Consider the following 20,889-nt stretch of genomic DNA (forward strand, 5'->3'; position numbering starts at 1 on the left):
GATCCATTGCCATAGAGTCGATCCCAAGTCATAGTGACCCTATAGGACAGAGTAGAATTGCCCCATACCATTTCCAAGGAGCCCCTGGTGGATTCGAACTGCAGACCTTTTGGTTAGCAGCTGTAGCCCTTAACCACCACGCCACCAGGGTTTCTGAAAACCCAAACCCATTGCTGCCGAGTGGACTCGGAGTCATAGCCACCCTACAGGTCAGAGTAGAACTGCCCCACAGGGCGTGCACGTATGAACATGTATTTACTGAGCGTATATTCTGGGCCGGGCCCTGGGGGGATAAAATGAAATTAAGACCTTCTTTGCCCTGAATCCACTCATTACCTAGCACAGAGTCTGAAACTTAGTATGGGTCGATAAATATTTACATAAAGAATGAATGAGTTGATGGGCTGGAAAATCGCACATCAGCATCAACTATAATACAGAGAGACAAAACGATGCAGCAGGTTAAGAAGAAAGGTAAGATGGAAAGACTATATTCCCATGATTACAAACCTTTGCGATTAGCTCTAAGCCATGACCAAGAAAAAAACAAACCAAACCCGTAGTCGTTGAGTCGATTCTGACTCATAGCAATTCTATAGGAGAGACTAGAACTGCCCCATGGGGTTTCCAAGGAGCGGCTGGTAGATTCAAACTGCCGATCTTTCGGTTAGCAGCCCAACATTTAACCACTGTGCCACCAGGGTCTTTTTTTTTTAACCAAGAAAGGGGCCCTTTAATGGTGTGTCATCACAGCTGTCAGCCTGGCATAGGCTTCTAATTCCTGAGAGTCATGAGGCTCTTGTGAGAGACACCTGGTATTTTTTCCAGCAAGCAGTGACAGATAATTCCACTGAAGGGCGGCCAGGACTCCAAGGATTTTCTGTAAGGCCCTCAACATTCAATAAGAAGGTAGACCTTAAGAAACTTTTTAGACCCCAGTGCTTCTGATGTCCAAGGAGCTGGGATACCCTTCATTCGGCAGGTTCCAACATAGGCCAGAAGAGGTTTATTTCAAACTTATTTCTCCAATTTCCAATTTCGGGACTTTATCTGTGTTTCTAGAGAGCTAATCAAAACAAAGATTAATCTCCTTCTCATAAAAGTAATGACAATTCCACTCACAGGTATAGGCTTAGATTCTGACACAGCTGCCAGCCAGCCAACAAGTCCACTTCCTCCCTCGCCAGGTTCTTCTCCTGAGTTGCCAGAAAGCAAAACCTTTTACAGGCCTATGTGCCCCTTTCATTCCGAATCTACAATAAGGTGCTTAAGGCAACAAGTACTACAGGTAACTTCCCCTCATCTTAGTTTTTCCTCTCCTCCACCCACTACGAAGATCTAATCAGGGAGAAACCAGTTTAGATTAAAACGATGAAACCAAGAGGGAATGTTGGTAAAAAGGTCAAAACTATCCAAAAGAGGAAACAGGGATAATATTCTCCTCTGGATTCTACTTACTTTGGAATCAGTAAGAACTTTTCTGAAATTTTGACTGGTGGCCAAATTAAAATTTTGCCCTGAGAAGCCAATTTAAATAAAAATTGAAATTTCAGATTAGTCCTATTGCTTCCCAATTAATCCAAAGTGATTAATGTCTCCTCATGTTTCCTCAGGTTTGTCCTAAATCACCAGCTCAGAGGTCTTGGGTAACCCAACTGAGTCATCGTTTTCAGCCCAAAGAGCTTTTCTGTAGAAATACTGGACATGCCCAACCTTAGTAACATGGACGGCTCAGCAAGCTTTCCAGGCACAAGTCCTGGGCAATGCACAGATCAGATCATTATTACTCCTATGAACAAAAAATATGCTAATATCCACAAAGAATTCACTTTGGGGGGTTAGTTCAATATGTGCTTCTTCTCCAAAGTCAATTTATCACAAGTTCTGTGTTAACGGAATCCAAATACATGAGATTTCTCTTACCCTTAGGTAGCTTCAGATCTGAGTCAACAGCAAAGTCCTGGGTCATGACTGGCAGCATAAACAGATATACTGAAATAATCCATCTTACTGAAAAGCTAAAAAGTCCAACATGTAACAGGTTCACATTCTATTAGCATAAAGCAGAAAGCCAAGTCGAGTACTAAGATCTCAACAAACGGTGCCCATTCTAGACTTCTGCTAGTAACTGAGAAGACAGATGTTCATCTGATGAATAACAGCAAAAAAGGGCAACATGTTGAGAGGCTAATTGTTAATATACTTGTCCTCCATTTCCATTATCACCTTTGTGCCCGACAGTCACATATGGAAAACCATCCCTCTTGTGCATAACACTGGCAATCTTGAAGGTCTAACAATGAACCCAATAAGACAGCCGCTCCCATGACCAAAGCTCGATGGAGACGTACATGGCCGTTGCTCCAAGCAAGGGCATTCCTTTAAGTGGAGAATGCTAATAACTGAATGCCCTGTTTAAGATGTGAAATATTGGCAGGACTGAAGGATTTTTGTCAGGCAATTCAGTAAGAATGTTAGGGTCTTACTGGCTGAGAAGATACGGGTAATAAAACATCAAAGACAAATTGTCTGGGCTCTTTAAGAATACACGGCTGGTACTAAGACAATCTTCAAGAGCCAAGCATTTTGAGAATTATAAAGTGATATTATAACAAGGTCAGGAGTCTGGGTGCTTGCGTTTTAAATTACTGCAATAACCTATAACAGAGTCCTATAAAGGGATGAAAGGTACTTCGTTACAACATTGGAAAAGCAAACTCAGGTGCTTCTGGACCAGTAGGTATAATTCATACGGCTTCTTCAGGTTGTGTTAACTGTACCAGGTTGGCTAGTCTGGCCAGAGGCGAAAGAATATTTCTTGGGAAATCAATGAATGAAATAAAACCACTGGAAATGAATTTCCAATTACTTAAATCTGACTCTATGATACATTAAAGCTCCGTAAAGTTAGGGGGATGGTATCTATTTTCCAAAGCTTTGTTTTTTGCTTTTCTTTCCATTTCTCTATTCAAGTCAGGTGATTTGGAAAGTCATCCCACCAATGCTATATTCCAGAAAAGCAAAACAACAAACTATACCAATTGCTTTTCATATAAAGTAAGTTCTAAGAGGTGGCTACCAAATTGTGAGTTACGCTAACTAGGCAGCCCAACTCATGCCATGTTCCCCCAATTACAGCTCTCTGTAAATCACAGAACTGTCTGGTTTTACCTTCAGAGTTTTCTCCAACAGGACACAAAATGCTTCTCAGCTAAGAAACCAGTGCCCTACGATGACCCCAGGACAAGTCCTGGAGTTATCCTCTGAAGATGAAAAAGCATTGTTACCACACGCCACTGATCAAGGGAAAGGTGCCTTTGTACTCACTGGTCCAACTGGTATTTTGTGGCCACTGGGCTTGGCAGCTTTCATTTCTCTTAGCATCAGTTCCAAAGCCACGTAGCCCGGTGCCATTTTTAAAGGAAACTGCTATAACTAGTCCTAATGACTTAAATCAGTACTTCCCCAAGTGAGAGATGGGCTACCCAGAGACATTTCAAAGACTGAGGTAGGAAAGCCAAGGGAGTGAAGAACCATGAGACTAGAACTGCAGTTTGCTTCCTGGATGACAACACAAATGTTCTTTTTTTAACACTCACATAGTTTCTTAGGGGAACGAACTTCTGTTAGATTATGCAGTTTTCACCCATGAAAGACCTCGCAAGTCAGAGACGGTGGCCATTCCTTTTGTAACGGTGGCTGATCACATGTGAGGAAACCAGTAGCTCAGCTCATAACTTTGCTGCTGCTTAGTTTTGTTCCCTACAAATGGTAGTTTGTAGTTTTGTCCCTTTCCTTCCAGCATACCTTATTAACACACCTGATGTTTAACGGGAGTACATTAGCATGAAAGCATAAATGGGCACTAAACTTAACGGGAGGGGCCCTCATGGCGAAGGGGCTAAGTGCTCGACCATTAACCAAAAGGTCAGGGGTTCGAACCCACCAGCAGCTCCACAGGAGACCTGGAGATCTGCTCCTAGGAAATCCTATGCGGCAGTTCTACTCTGTCCTGTAGGGTCACTATGAGTGGGAACTGACTTGATGGCAAGGGGTTTGGCATATTTAATGGGAATGGGACCAGGAAGGGGTACAAATGAGGCTTCAACTGTTTGCGCAAAGTTTTGTTTTAAAAAGAGATAAGATAAATATGGCAAAAATAGGAACATTTTAAAATCTAAATGGTGGGTTTATGGATACGAATCTCCTAATTTTTTCTGAAAGTTTGAAATAGTTCACCAATTAAAAACAAAAATAAAAATAAACCAGCAAGTTTAGAAATTCCATAGATAGTCAAGGACTACACTATGAAAAACTCTAAAAGTCAGCTACCTAATAATTACAATGGATTAAATATTTTTCATCTAAAGGGAACAGCAAGTTGCTATTCATTGACTGTGTCAGGCACACTCTGATAAGCATTTTCCATACACTGTCTCACTGATTGTATAACTCCATGACTAGGTGTCATCTTCATTTTACAGATGAGGAAATTGAGGCTCAGGAATAAAGTCACTTGGCCAATGACATAATAAAGCACAAAGTCAAGATCCAAAGCCAAAGGCTGGACTCCCAAGTCCATGCTGATATGTTCTGAACACAGTAGATCCAACTCCAGGACAGACTTTCCACATGGATGGAGGGCTCAAAGATTTGATAGGTGCTAGAATCTTTCCTCTCCAAAGTACCAACCAGAAGGTTCTCCAACAACTTTCTGTCCTCACTGCTTTTCCTGGTGCCCAGGCTGTCACAGCTCCTGCATTACCCAGTTAGGTGACCTTACACTTCAGGGCAATCACCACACTTACCTGCTCCGTGAGGACCAAAGGTTGGCCAAGTGCTTAAAATCAAAATCTGGTCATGCTATGGTATCATAGCATTCGTCACAGTGTCCTATTGCCTGTACACTTGTCTACTACCAGCTACCTCCCCTTGCCCCAGAATGGAAACCCAGTGTTATGAATTGTGTTCCCCCAAATTTTGCACTGTTAACTAACCCCCATACCTGTGGTTATAATCTTATTTGGGAATGGGTTTTATGTTAATGTGACAGTATTAGTGTAGGATGCGTCTTAAATCAGTCTCTTGAGATATAAAAGAGTAGATTCAGCAAGGAAGCAGAGGTGGGGGAAGAGGGTGGGGCCCTGGTGGCACAGTGGTTAAAAGTAGAGCTCCCTGCTAACCAAAAGGTCAGCAGTTTGAATCCACCAGCCGCTCCTTGGAAACCCTATGGCACAGTTCTATTCTGTCCTATAGGGTCGCCATGAGCTGGAATTGACGGGAACAAGTTTTTTAGTTTAGATATCAAGCCGCATGGAGATCACCAAGGAACCGAGGAATAGAAGCTGAAAAGAGACGAGTATCTTCCCCCAGAGCTGACAGAAAGAAAGCCTTCCCCTAGAGTCAGAGGTCTGAATGCAGACTTCTAGCCTCCTAAACAGTGAGAAAATAAATTTGTTAAAGCCACCCATTTGTGGTATCTGTTATAGCAGCCCCAGATAACTATGACAACCAGTGAGGGCAGGGACCCTATCTATCCTTACTGCCAGAGCCCCAGCACCTAATATAGTGCCTGGCATACAATAGGCACTAACTATTTGTTCAAATAATCAAATACTAGGCGGCCATTAAAAATAATACAAAAGATAAATTACGTGTATAAAGTAAGATACTCCCATGGCACGGAGCTCTGGTAGTTAAGCACTCACCTGCTAACCAAAAGGTTGGCTGTTTGAATCCACCAGCCGCTCCTTGGAAACCCTATGGGGCAGTTCTACTCTGACCTATAGGATCACTGTGAGTCGGGATCAACTCAAAGACAACAGGTTTGGGTTTTTTTTGTTGTTTTCCATAGCATGATCCAACTGTTATAAAATTCTTTGTACTAACCAGCCTCCCCAGCGGTGCTCGGGGCATCTTAAGTCACAGGTAAATAAGTTCACACCTGCTGCCTATTACTCGGCAACAGCCCACAGAGAACCACACGCCAAGCTGCTCAATTACAAACTGTCACCAGCCAAGGTCACCTGCCATGTGACACTTGGGGTACAAATGTGAAAGCATCGTTTCTGTCACATTGTCGAATTCCCATGGCCAGGACCAGACTCCTCTTAGCCAGTCACAGGATCTCCTGCATACAGGCTTCAGACACTCCAGGGAGTGACCAGCTGTCCATTGAAGTACACCTAGGGCACACCCCCAAAGCCAATGTCATGCAGGCCACATAGCCACTATCTTAGTCCCAGTGTTCCAAATAAAATTTCCAGATCCATCTACCCAAGCATTTTCACATGATGTAGTTAGGTAAAACTTTGATTTATGGAGAAATAGGCACTGAAAATCCTGAAGGATGGATACACATCAAAATGTTGAAATTATGGGATTATGTGATATTTTTGCATGCTGTGTTACCTAAACTTCTCTACAATGAACATATGTTACTTGTATAATAAAGTTCTAAAATGCTTACTGAATGAATGAACAAAGCCAAAGGTCACGTCTAGTGCACTGGCCACTGAGTGACAATATTCCAAAATTATAGTGCTTATTATTTTCAAAAAGAGACCATCTATATACTTTTGTACTTCAGCAACATCAAAGTGACCCAACGCGCATGCTCCAAGTGTAAGAAAGATGTGGTCCCAGCTCTTGATGTAACGCAGTACTGAACCAAGATGTGCACACATTAAAATGTTAAAATGCCCCATAGCATGAGTGACTCCCTAAGGCATATAAGCAGGGTTCTTTCAACAACTTCTGAGAAAAGGCCACTCATTTGTGAGCTGGAACAAGAAGGAGGCCATCATGGAAAAGAACTTGAGCAGAACCCTTGCAGAAGAACTCACATTAAAACTTGAAATAGCACCTCAGAAAGAGGACAAGCCTGAGCAGACTGAGCCAGGAATCACCGTGTGTCAGCAACAGGGGAGCAAATAGCCAGGCTCTCAGAGAAAACAGAACTCCAGATTTTCTGGGGAACAATAACAGGTAAAATGTTGCGGGAGGAGGAGACGCAGAGAGAGCAGAAGCTCAGGACCAAAGAAATCTGAGGAAAATGGAGCTAAACAAAGTCTCAAGCTTTCTTTACTGCCAGCCTTCTCTAAGCTCTTAGTAGGCCAATATGCAGAGTCCCCCCCAGAGGGAGAGGGAATCTAGTTTTATTTGACCACAGTATCCTTTCTTCACTGAAAAATCAATGCATAGAAAACACAGATAACGAAGGCAAAAGATCGGAGGGTTTGAATGTCAAGCAAAACTGGACAGTCTGGCCTCAGTCCTTGTTAACAGGGCCTGGATTCCCCCCCAGAGCTAAGGAGGACACGCTAATAGCCCTTTAAGTTTTAGGGCCAGATATTGCTGCTGCCAGAACGGGCCCATGCCATCCACTTGTCAGAATTCCCAGCGAAGGAAAGTCCAACCCCCACACTTCTGAGAACAGCCCCTTCCCAGTGACCTGAAGGCTGTGGAAGAGGCGTACCTTCTTACGAAGCTCGGAAGGGCTGCTAAGAGCAGCAGGAAACACCGGAAGAGCCCATGGCATCATAAACAGATTTAAGATTTTTAACAAGTCTTCTATGGTACAGAGCAGGTTTTTCAAATTACAGGTGGCAATGCATTTTTGTAAACTCAGTTCAGGGAGCCATAACCAGTAGTTCTTTATTCAAAAACAAAAAAATATCATTGCATCGCAAATAGGAAAGGCAAAGTATTACTTTACAAAACGTGTCCTTATACATACTGTACTGGCCTCTGTGGGTTCCAGGCTGTGGTTCAGACAGTATTTACTGTGGAGAAACAAACCCTCATCCATTGCTGGTGCAAGTCACTGTGAAAAAGTTTGGCAGTTCCTCAAAAAAACTGAACACAGGTAAAAAGCAAGGATGTCACCTTGAAGACTATGGTGCGCCTGACCCAAGCCATGGTACGTATCTGTATTTCCAGACCAATAAATTTGTAACTGTGCCAAAAAAAAAAAAAAATGAACACAGAATTATCATTACCACATGACCCAGCAATCCCAATCCTCGGTATATACATAGAAGGGAAGACAGGACCGCAAACAGAAACTGTCCACCAACGTTCACTGCAGCACTTTTCACAAGAGCCAAAAGGTGGAAACCAGTATGTCCATCCACAGATGAATGGATAAACAAAACGTGGTCCATGCACACAGTGGATGTTATTACCAGCCATAAAGAGAAATGAAGCTCTGCTCCATACCACGACATGGGTGAACCTTGAAAACAGCATGCTAGTGAAGTCAAAGTCATAGACAAATACTGTATGATCTCACTGAAATGAAACAAGCAAATATACAGAAATCCAAGATTATTAATGGTTAACAAAGGTAGAAGAGGGGCAAAGAGGAAGTTTTAGTTTGGGGGGCAGTGAGTTTTACGTTAAAGGTGACGGAATATTTTGGAAAAGGATAGTAATGATGGTGATACTACACGAAAAATACAATCAATATCACTGAACTATAAATGCAGAAGTTGTGTTGACGAATGTTTTGGCGCGTCTATCTTCACCACAGTTTTTTTTTTTATGGCCAAAAGGTTTGAAAGTCACCACGTTACAAGATGGAGGACTTGGAGCAGAGCCTGGGGGCTGCTGCATCACCGACGGGGGCCGAGGTGACCCTCTAAGGCTGTGGGATAGTAGGGATATGAAGAAAAGAATAAACAGAAACTAAGAAATAAAGAAGAATATGTGGATAAGGGAGACCAATGAAAACACCAAGGTAAGTACACCTGGGTAATTTCGGGAAAAGGTGGCTAAAATCATCAACAGGCAAACTGTGAAGAGCTGGTTAAGCGGTACACAGGGGAGGCAAGGAGAGCGAGTTTAGGTTAAGACATCCAAGTGGAAATACAAAAAAAGCTCCCCGACACTATGAGCTCAAGTAAAGGTCCACAGCATGGCTTTAGCTTGGTCACCTTTTATAATACTGTATTAATTCCCTTTTGGTTTACACAATGTTTGCAAGTTATGCTTTGTCCTCAACCAAGTCGTTAGGGATTTAAAAAACAATCATACTAAAGAACCCATATAATCGGTTTCTTGGTATTACATTATTTCCCTTCCCCAGGGTTCCGCTTTGATTTAGCATTTGACGGATAAACAGAAAAGGGTCTGTCGTTTGGCTACGCGCACAGGGAGGTACACGCTACACGCATCCTACTGCGCTGGCACTACCAGGAGGGTGTCGTGCCAAAGGGCACCCACCGGCTGCCACACAGTCTGTGCCCATCCAGAGTGAAGCTGCACAGCTGGCTCAAAGGCCCTGCTGATCCAGGGAAGGGGCACGAGGGAAATGGCAGGACTCCAGGAGATCACTTTATCCAGAGCTGAGCCCCCAGTGTACATCAGAGCAGCCCTAATTAAGAGAGGCAGCGTGGATCTAAAGGTAAACTGTCATCCCCACCATGCTCTTGATAAAGGGGGTTTTGCCTTACGGAGCCTTTTTAAGCAGTAAATTACACTAATCACCAACGTTTAAAAACATCCAACATGTAAGGGTTCTGAATCTCTGATTTATTAGACAGCACAGAAATAACAGGGGAGACTGTGTTACAAAACGAGCTCGTGCTGCTCAGAAACAGCGCCGGGCTTGCTGGGGGAGAAGACGACTCTTCAGACTGCTGCACAAGAACACACAGACTCCCAGTCCTACACAGAGTATTAAATGGTACACAGACAAATTTCCTTCAAGACAGAAAGCAGAGAGATCCACCAAGTAAATGACGTGTCCACAATGATTAGAACACACCCCTTCGGGAGACCACGTATTCGCAGGAAGGAAACAAAGCTTCCACAGGGAAGCCACTCTCACGGGATGATTAGGTAGACCTGCAATGAAGAAAACACATTTCAAAAGACAGGCTCAGACTACATTAAGTTTTCACTGAAATGCTTAAGAAATAAAAATAAGACACTTCTCTGTATCAAAAGAATTTTTTAAAAACTACATCATGGATAAATTTCATTAAGGACCAAGTCCTATTCAGAGATACGTATTTGCAAATAACAAAAAGAAAATGCTTAACCATAAAAATACTATTTGGAACTACCTAGAATAGGCCAAGCTAAGTTCGTGTTCTGCTTTAGAGCATTACATTGAAATGAATCTCATTCTCACTATAATTCTTTTCTTTTTAACCTTAATCACCAACGGCTGGTCAACTGAAATGGACATGAGAACTATATAAATGTCAGAGAAATATGTAAACCTCATTAATGTTTCCAAAAATTCATTTAGAGATAGAAACAGGTCCAAATAGATGCCTGTCTAAATGTACTGCAATTACGTTACAATTATTTTCCAAATACACAGATATGCTCTGTCTTTTCTCAGTTCATTACTGACTCAAACAATTTGCCCTTCTGGGATCAATTGTTTGCTAATAAATAATTGTTTACAGTCACAAAATGATGTTAGGAGGTTTTCTTATTAGTTTTCCTTCTGCACCCTAATAAGATTGAAAACTAGCTGATTCCCAGGAGTCTAACCTTAACCTCGCTTTGTTTAACAGCCCAGGAAATGATGAACCATCTGCTTCAGAAAATAATGGACGGCCAAGAGGAAATATTGTTTAATTGTAGATTAACCTCCTCATGAGGCAGTCTGAAGCAGCTTCAGAATTAGCAACTATAACCAGCAAAAGAAACAAACGGCTCAAGAGCCTTTTCCTCTACCATTTGAGGTCCAAGAGGAATGTAAAGAGATTTCTATTACCTATATTTATTTACAAACACTTATCTCCACAATGGAAACACAAATCACTGAGGTCAAACCGATTCTCAAAAATGCAGTCACTGCCCTTCAATTCTGTTTGCCCAAATACCTTTAACATAGCAAACCATCTCATGTATTAAAACTGTGTCTAAAAATAAATAAATAAAAACCTCTTTTCCATTATTTTCAGGTTCTTATAATATTGAAATTAGTATTTTTCCCTGGTTTCTTTGTTAAAAGTAATAAATCTACCACTGGTGAGTACAAATTGTTTTATTATCATCAACATGGCACTTAAGTAAATCAAATCTTGTCAAGCACATGGTAACTTACAAGTTCAAAAGAAAAAAGAACTGCATGAGATCGAAACAGCCGGCCAGGACATGAGATACAAAAGTGACTGATTAAATGCAAACACAGCCTTTACCCAACAGGCTTCACAGGCTAAGTCTGAAGCCACATCTGTGGAAGCACATGAATATTTAAGACTCTGCCACCTCTCCGGTGGTCAACCGGCCTAGCAAGGGTGTCACACCAATTTTAACGCAGATAAACATAGAATCCTGAAAATATTCAGTTATTCCATAAATATTTATTGAGGACATCCCCCAAGGGCATAGCGACAAGAGGAACAGAGACTAGGACAGACATTTGAGATAGGTATTCTATGAGTTAACACATGCCCAAGTATCGGTTTTCTCCCAAGCCTGGTGGAGGTTAAGTGAAACCACTGCCCTGTTGTACCGAAAAATTTAAATGGTTCCACTCAGTCGACAGCTACAACCACGAGCCAGAGATATCTACGAAAATTTCAAAAGTAAGGAGGTTTGCTATTCCAGGCAAGGCCGTATTACTCTGAGTTTCCAATATGACCTGAAGGTCATTCACACTGTGTAAATATTAGAAAAATAACCTCTGTGGAGAGGAAAGATTTTTGGCAGTTCAAATTCTTAAATATCTTAAATAGAATTTGCTAAAATAAATTATTCCTGAATTCCTCAACTTAATTTTGAAGCAATGAGCTGGTAATAACTCCAGAGATTCAAATAATAGTGACTATTCAAGAAGAATAAGAGTTTGACATTCTTCTCTGCAAAACAACTAGGCACAATTTTATCCATCAGACGTCTATCAACGTACGGATATTGAAAGCTTGGGAGAACAAGATAAAATCAACTCCAAACCTACAGTCAGCTGTAATATCAAGCAGGCATCAACACAGCTATTCATGAATTTAGAAAAATTAATAAATCCTGGGTTGAATGCAAGAAAAGGCTCCAATACAGGTGAAGCACACTCACTTGGGTTTTGTTTCTGCATCTGTCACTTGGCGAATGAAGATACCATCTTCGGGATGTTCCGTGTCATCCATTTCATACATATATGATGATGCTATTGCAAGTGTGGTCCCGTCATTACTGAAGGCGAGGGAGGCAATGCTGGTGGGATAGCGGTGGAACTGGCACAGTCGCTTTTTGTTAAATGGGTCCCAAATATTTACGAATCCGTCAGAACCACCTGCAAGTAGTTTCAAACAGTTTAAATGGTTCTTAATACCAGATATGGAAATAATCGTTATCTTAACAAACTGTTTAAGGTCATAAAAGTTACATTTTCCCCCAAAGACTACTGTACGTTTTTTCCAAAATACTATAAAGAGCAAGCACATTTTGTTTTAATTCTGCCTAAGTTCTAATGTTTAGTGTTTTATTAATAGCAAAATGAAACTACCTTAGTCATCAGCTACAGGCTAACAGACCACACTTTACCTGTGGCAAACGTATTGTGGATGTTGTGAAAGGAAATGGCATTGACTGGGTAAATCTGCTCAATATTATTTTCTTTTAGTCGGTGACATTTGAAGGCATACTTCTTCTTCTGCACCTCAGGGCTGGGGTCCAAGTACTCAACGGCCACCCGACCTTCAATAGAGCTTAATACATAACCCTACCAGAAGGAACCAGAGAAGGAAAAAACGGTGAATCCAGCTTCTAAAAACAAGGCACTAATTCCCAAATTCAACCCATACTACAGAAAGACGATCATCTCAAAAACGAAAAGAATATTTGACCAGGTTTTAACAAGGCATGAAGCTGTACTAGCATAGTTATGACCATTCCTAGACTTTAATACTAATAATACCTGTTTAAAAAAATAAATGAGGCTACCATCACTTGCTTTCTTCCTGATACCCGTACCTTGCATGTTGTAATCAATAATTTCTATTTACTCTGTCAAAAAAACAAGGACTGTAAAGTGTTTTAGTACTATTTATTTGTTGTTTTATCCAAAAGGGGACTCAAACTCCGTTCTGTCACTTCAAATCTGTTCTTTTTGTTCTACACCGCTAACAGCTGCAAGAACTGTTCCTTCACTGGGGGAGGGAGCATCATTAATCCAAATAAACTGAAAAAGCAGCCTTCCATCTCATTCATTCTGCCCCCTGCATTTAACTATAGTGAGTCAGAGCTTTAAGAACATTCGAATGTGGTTTACAATTTCAAACCTTTTCTCGCTTTTTCTTGAAATAACAAACATACCAAAGAAAGTACAATAGAAGCTGAATGTGAAATCTATTCGTTTATACGTGTTTCTTAATCCTTCAAGGTATGAAAAAGATATATCCCTGGAAAAGTGCTTATGGAGCAAAAAAAAAAAACTCAGTAAGACCCTACTTTTGATTATTTATTCATTCTAAACTGGAGATACAGTGCTACAGAAAATTTTAGGCACAAAGACACATTAAAATATTTCTGAACGCAAGCTTATTTTAATCACGTATGTAAACCTCAAAAATCTCACGTAACTGCAATCCTTTAACTTAAAGGGCAATTTACAACTTCCTAAAATAAAGAATTGTGATCGTCATTTGAGGTACTGGCCTTTTGAGATAGAAGAATAACTGACATAAATTATCTCCAATCACCTCACTGTTTCAAGTTCTACAACCACTAAAGGGCAGCCACAAGGCTCCCAAGCTATCTGGTGTCTATAGTGACTTTTCCTCTTACGAAATTCCCACTACAGCTGACCACATCACCGACTTCCCTTAGAACCTTAAGGATTCGGGGTGGGGCGGGGGGGTGGTGATGGCTCACCAACAAATAGGCAAATCTCATACAGTAATAATCATGGACAGGGATGCCTCCTAGCCTCAACGGTGTTCTTTAAAAAAAAAAAAAGTTGTTATCAAAGTTCTGCTGTCAGATTGGTGAATGAATTCTATGATTATTAGGGTTACAAAGAGGCAAAAAAAGACAACAGCAAAATCCATAGTCCAAATTTTCATATTTAAATTTGAATTCACTGGTTTGTAAATGGAAATATCTGTAAACTCTCTTCAATTATCACGTACCAGTCAAGCATTCTGGCCCAGGAATCAACTAGGAATCAGCAAGAATAAGGCCTCCATTCAAACCACTGGGCAATCCCGGGCAAATTACTTAACCTCTCTGAACAGCAAGTCATTTCTAAGATGCAGTTAACACACTGCCTTTTAACAAACGGCTGTGAAAAACATTAAATGAGAATTATCTGAAAGAACTTTGTAAATTCTAAATTACCACTCAAAACGAACAAAAACTGAGCAAATCATTACTATTTTCAAATTCCAGAAAAGGGGAAAAAGAAACCGGCCAGTACCTGCTTGTTGGGAAAGGCGCGTATGCAGCGGGTCTGGTACTTCAGGCTGGACTCCCGGCGCTGCTGCACGTAGCCCATGTTCCGTAAGTCCCACACCAACACTCGGCGGCCCGCCGTCCCCACGATCAGCCGGTCTCCAGACACTGAGAGGGTGTACACCTTCAGAGCGAGATCAAAACTTGCTGAAAACCATTTACTTGCCTGAAAATGGCATTCTGCCCCAAAGTAAAGTGCATCTAACCATAAAACCATTCAAAAAATGTTAGCTGATCAAATTCCCAAATGCAGGTATCAATTTTAAATACTGCAGTAATTCAAACCAAGTAATTCACACAAACAGCAAACTCGGGATGTTCCTAACACTTCACCAAGTATTATACAATGTACAGAATTCGTTCTATAAAGGCGCTACTGAAGACTTTATTTTCTTCATTACTAAAACAAATCACGTTATTAAACTAATTTTTCCAGCTTTCTTGATTTATTCAGAAAAACTACAAGTATAACAAAAATAGTCGTAAGGGAGGTAAGAGCCATAAAATAACTCAGGATACCTTCCAATGGGCTTCAGGCTTTTCGTAAAGAAATCATTTTGGAAGTTATTTTTCTATGAGCACCTCTGGAAGGAGATTTCATTTTGCAACTCTTTAAAAAACTGTGACCTTCTCCGGCTGTCACACTGAATAAATAGACCTTTCTAGAAGAGTGAGGGAGCCATCATTAATTAGCTACTTAGGTGCTTTTGGTGGCACAGGAACACGAAATTAAAAGACAGGGAGAGTGGTCTGGCATATGACAAGGCAAATTTTTCTGCCCTGATGTCATATAAACACTCAAGACAGAAACTCATCGTTAAGGAAAAAATTTTACAGCATTTTTCCCCCTAAACATGTCTTACGTTCCCCTTATAACACCTTTTTCTTCAATATTAAAACTGCTTTCACAAGAACTCCTTTCTAATAAATCCTGTCATTTCCTGAAATCAACATTTAAAGTGGTTTCTTTTCAAATATAACATTATTGGGGTCCGAATAGTCAGCAAAGTCATAAAAATGGTGTCAAAAAAAAATTTCCTGCTATTACATCATTTTTAAACCCAGACTTCAGACACATAACTATACTCTGCACAACACTTTCAATTAAAAACAACTAATTTAATCTGATTTAATATTCTGAAACCTGAAGAATCATTATAAAAGCTGCAAAGGGGCCCCATGACAAAGTAAGACATCTCTTTAACGTTCACTAATTAAACCACACGGTAAATAATCACTAGGACGTTAACTACAGACCAAGAGTTGAAATAGCCAAGTTGGGCTTAACAAAGCAAGGACCCAATAGTACCTACAATCTAGCCTTAAAATTCAACAACTGATTTTGCCCTTGAAAAAGAAATTAAGAAATTCAAAATAATAAATTTAACATAAGTGGATTTCATTACAAGAAATATAACATCTGCCATCGTTCATTCAGGAAACAAAGTATCTACAGTAAAATGAAAATTTAAGATGTGTGAAGTACCAAACTTAAAAAATAAGAGAATCAGAAAGAGGTTGATGTATAAAGGTACAATTGTATCAGGAATTTTATCTTAAATCTTTACTACACAGGTGACACACGAGATTCAAGCAGTGCTTTCTAGCCCCACTGATCGTAAATCAAGTGAAACTACTGTCATGCTACTGACTAGGTATATACATTTATCAAAGGAAGTATTAAAAAAAAGTGACATAATGAACCTTGCTGAACCAATAAGCAGCTTGATTCAGTGTGGCTGTCCATTATATGACATTCTGTCAGCTATTTATCACAGCTCTTAACATGTTACATACGACCATAAATCAAAACTAGAAACAATGCAATTATTTTATTCTGAACAAAGGTCTTGCCAGGAGTAGATTCAACTGTGATGTGACAAAAATAATGGCTCTGTGGATGCACTACAGTATATAATGATGGCTAACAGGAACTCAACAGTATATTTACAATGAGGAATAGACTCAAGTGAAAGATACCTTTAAACGGCTAAAACAATCAATCTTTCAAATTAACCACCACCTGATCAAGTCTGATTAGGATACAGCAAGAGTGTTCAATTACACTTTCAACACACAGACCAAAAGGTTAGAATAATACACAAAGTTTCAGCTTTAAGAAGCTTCACTCACTGAAAAAAAAAAAAAAAATCACTAAAAAAATTACATGTCACCATTTAACAAAATTAACAGGCAAAGCCAAGGGACACAGGACACCTTTCCGACTAAACTTGAAATCATAAGCCATTTCATTCCCTTAACCATCAACTCAAATGAAACCTCAGGTCATAAATGAATGAGTGATGAGCCATCTCATTTTCTGATTTGGGCAGATCAAATCCAATTTAAGACAGTGAACAATCTTTGCTAAATGACATCTCTTAGGAGGCTGTGGGTTACTTCTTAGTCCTAAAATTTAAAGCATTAACAACACATGAAGTGGGTTTATTTAAGTCTAATGCTCTCCAGTACAACAACAACAACAACAAAAGTTATCCATAAGGTCACCATGAAGCAGAGCGGATTCAATGACAACATTCAACAGCAAAATCCCCAAGTTAATTTCCCTTTATAGTCTAATTTTATTGTAGTTATGAAATAGGCTCTTCATTGACTCTTACCCTCTAAATTCAACACTACAGTCATCAAACATGCATCAAGTCAAATCACCCCAACGACCATAATTCCTGTTAATATAAAGTGCCTACCTTTTCAGGCTGAGAGAAAGTTCCGGCATTACAAGGAGTTCTAGGATCCCACAATTTAACTGTCTGATCCCAACTTCCAGTAACCATCACATTCACTTCTGGGCAGTATTCAACACATCTGATAGGGGCATCATGCGTCCCAACAAGATTATCTATAAGATGGAAAAAAATACTTAACACCAAAGTTTTACATCTCTACTAAACAAGATTCCTCGAATAAACAAATAAAGAAACATTCATTGGACTGTAACGAATCAGCTACAACCAATTCCAGAGAAACGTGTCTGTGTGTGGAAATCTTTCCATGACTGCAAAACGTCACCCATTCTTCTCTCTTCACCTTACAGTACATAGTTCAATCCACTAGCATGGCACCCTCAAGGGCTGCCCTGAATCACGGACTACATTAAAATGGTGGCCCATCTGTTACTTTCCCCTCTTGATTCTAGATTCCATAAAATCTGAAATTTTAACTCTGTACCTGATATAACTAGAACAAGGTCTAGTACATAGTAGGTGCTCAAGAAATACCTGTTGAATAAACAAATGAGTGAAGAACTTTGCTCTTCTAGATCTTGACAAAGACTTACCTTGAGTAGTAAAGCCAATGCTTATAAGATACTGACTTACATGGTTATAGGATCATCTGAGACCCTGGGATGAGGAAAGTGGGGAGTCTTATTTCACTTTGTTTTCATGATGGGTCAAACTCCCAATACAAAAATTTATCTTCTTTCAATGTCAACTCTCCACACCATCTCACTCATTCATTCAACTAACATGACTAAGTGTCTACAAGGTGCCACAATCTGTGCTACACACTAGGGATACAACAACAAACAACATGGGGTCTTGAACCTCAGGCAGGAAAGCTACTTGCTTAATAATACATCATTTACACAATGAAAAGTTGTGAAATTTGGCAATGATCTTCTGAAAATAAGCAGCCAAATCCCTAAATTATGGCCCATAATACCCAAAATCTTTGTTTGCTTTCCATTGTTTCCTGCCTTCCCCCAAGTTTTCAAAGAAATACGACCTAAACATGTAAACTTCTTATTATGTAGGGTAAGCTGCTGGCCAACAAAATCAAACACCGCAGTTACAAATTACAATACGAAGTAACTTCGTACACAAGCCTCTTTTATTTTTTTGGCAAAATGTTGTATCCATGCTTCCATCTATCCTCTCATTGTCCAACTCACCCTCTATCTAGTCATATCTCCGTTCTACCACCTCCTTCAGGTACTTCCATGTCTAACATATACGTATAACAAAACAAAGGCTCAGCTAGAGAGATCTGTGCATCTGGGTTCCATTCCAATCTGTGCCCCAAAGTCACCATAAAAAAGTAAGCAAGTCATCTCGTATCTGGACTTCTAGGAAATTACTTAAGTCAACGAAAATATGTCATCTTGCTCTTTATTCAATAAATCCAAGTGAAGCACATTTTACTGCCGAATAATTACACACAGAGAATTAATACAGTGCCTAGACAAAACTAGCTATTTTATAATGTTAAAGAAACTTTAAAAAACAAAAAAAGAACCTGTCCTTCTTCATCTGAACTAAATTAGCTTCAGAAACTAGAACTCTGAAGCATCAGCACAGTGCTGGGAAGTCCAAATGGAACACAAGCCACACAGGATCCAAGTCCACTTATAAGGACAAAGTAAAAGTCAAATAGTTGAGTGCCACTTCATGTATCCCCCTGGGACAGAGATGACAACATACTTTACTGCAATATACATGCACATATACACACATATATATGCTTTGTGATAGGTAACTTAATGGTCATTGCTTGAATCAAAAAGCCCTAAATTCAAGCCACTTCTATCTGTGGCTAAGCAATTTACAAATGACTATTCCTAAGTAAATACTTATACCCTAGAAACTACACAATCTAACACAAAAATAAACTGGCAAAATCGTGATCATATTACCTTGATCGGTATTCAAATCATGCATTTTCAGTTGATGATCTAACCCCCCGCTCCAGGCGTGAGTTGGATCCTAGAAAAAATGAAGTTTCAGATCATTCAAAACTTCAAAAGTTTAAAAAAGCAAAAAAAAAGGCCTGAAACCCCTCTCTGTACAGCCAACTATTTGGGTTTATGCTCAGAATGATGAGCATTGGGCTCAGCTATCCATTGCAAACGAACAGAACAGCACGAAAAGCAAGAAATGACAAAAACTACCATGTCAGCTAATTAAGGGCCGGCTGGTTTACCAAGCTCAACACACTGACTGAGCTTAAAAGGGCTTTCTTTCTAAACCTTCCTCTTAACAGGGCTGCCAAGCCCTTGTCAGATTTCTGATCCAAGTGTCAAACGTCCAGAAAGTTCGCAGGACTGCTCTACAGACTCAACTTGAAAGCCGAGTCTCCGACGTTTGCCTTTCCCCAACATCAGACGGTACCTGGCTCAAGACAGGTGTTCCGAGAACGCTACAGAGCCGCCCCACTAACTTCACGGGCACCAGCCTTTACCCAGTAGCGGCCCAGGGACCCGACTAAGCCGAGCTGCCGTCAACACAGCCAGGGCAGGAGCGGGCCGGACACCTACGTAGAAGGCGCAGTCCAGGACGGCGCCCGTGTGCTGGTACTTGAGCCGCATGGAGTTGGCCGGCACATCGTAGAGGCGCACGGACGTGTCCCAGGAGGACACCAGCAGGAACTGGGAAGTGTTGGGGCTGAACTTCACCGAGGAGATGCCATCCTCCGGCGGCTGGTTCAGCTTGAACTCGTTAGAGCCGGTCATCTACGGAAAAGGCGCCCACTCAGGTCCCCAAGGGTCCCGGCGTCGGGGGGCTGGGCCGGCCGGTGGCGGGACTCGGGGAGGGACAGAGAACGAGGGCGACCGTTCTCCGCGCCTGCGCAAAGCCTGCGCGCCGCCACAGTCGGCCTCGCCCCCGCTGCCCCTCCCCCGCCCACCCGGCTAGCTCGGCCCGCGCCGTCGCACCGCTCCTCCAGCCCCCCGCCCGCCGCCGCACCCCAGCCCTGCCGCGAGGCCCGCCGCCCAGACGCCGCCAAAAGAATACGGGGAAGGCGGTGGAAGCGCAACTGGCACCCCTGCGGACGGCTCCGCGGGCTCCCAGCCCCGGAGCTCCCTGGGGAGGCTGCTCCTGCGCCCCGCCGCCTCACCCCCTACCTTGAGCTCCTCTCAGAAACAACGCCGCCACCGCTCCCACCGCCTGGCCACTCTCCGAGCATTCGCGGCGGGGGGGGGGCGAAGTAGGCGGAGAGGAAGCTCTGGCGGATACCTGTCATTGGCTGATTTCAAACGCCAACGTCTCACTCTAGGTAGCCGATTGGTCCGCTCAGAGGCCGCCGTCCGTCAATCCAGTCATCCTGTTCCGGCTCAAAGGGAAACCGCGGCTTTTCCGATCACGTGGTCTCGCTTTACTCCCAGGCTAAGGAACAAACGCGCGGACTGGACGAATGGAAACTACAACTCCTAGCGATCATCGCTCCACGGCTGCGCTTACGCCCCTCCCGCCGGCGTGAGGCACGCTGGGAGTTGTAGTCTCCCCAGGCCTACGCCCTCCCTGTTCTCGGAACAGAAAGCGGCGAGGATGCTCTTTCTAGCTCTTCTGTTGGCGCTCTCCCAGTCTCGATCTGTCAGGCACAAGAATCCCATTTTGGTCAACACTCCCTACAGAGCTAAATCCTCTCTTTCCCAGGACGTTCATAAACCGTTGAAGTTAGCCAAAATTGGAGTGGAGAAGGAAATATTAGTCCAATCAACTAAATTATTTTGTCCTAATT

At 41.6% G+C, this 20,889-nt stretch overlaps 1 protein-coding gene across 2 annotated transcripts; it reads right to left on the reverse strand.

Moving 5' to 3' along the window:
* Positions 1 to 604: 604 nt before the first annotated feature.
* Positions 605 to 20,400, reverse strand: BUB3 (BUB3 mitotic checkpoint protein). Of its 2 annotated transcripts, XM_064269217.1 has the most exons (8): positions 20,273 to 20,399; positions 19,688 to 19,882; positions 19,067 to 19,136; positions 17,121 to 17,272; positions 14,378 to 14,536; positions 12,505 to 12,682; positions 12,037 to 12,253; positions 605 to 9,849 (listed from the first exon to the last, which is right to left on the reverse strand). In XM_064269217.1, the coding sequence occupies exons 2-8, from the start codon at positions 19,880 to 19,882 to the stop codon at positions 9,840 to 9,842; spliced, it is 981 nt and encodes a 326-aa protein (XP_064125287.1). In that variant the 5' UTR covers positions 20,273 to 20,399; the 3' UTR covers positions 605 to 9,839. The 2 variants fall into 2 exon arrangements, with proteins under 2 accessions (XP_064125287.1, XP_010597524.1); XM_010599222.3 differs by lacking the exon at positions 605 to 9,849 and having other exon boundaries at positions 12,033 to 12,253; positions 20,273 to 20,400.
* Positions 20,401 to 20,889: the final 489 nt, after the last annotated feature.

The sequence above is a fragment of the Loxodonta africana genome, chromosome 16 (genome assembly GCF_030014295.1).
Source record: "Loxodonta africana isolate mLoxAfr1 chromosome 16, mLoxAfr1.hap2, whole genome shotgun sequence".
In the NCBI taxonomy this organism is placed as follows: domain Eukaryota; kingdom Metazoa; phylum Chordata; class Mammalia; order Proboscidea; family Elephantidae; genus Loxodonta; species Loxodonta africana.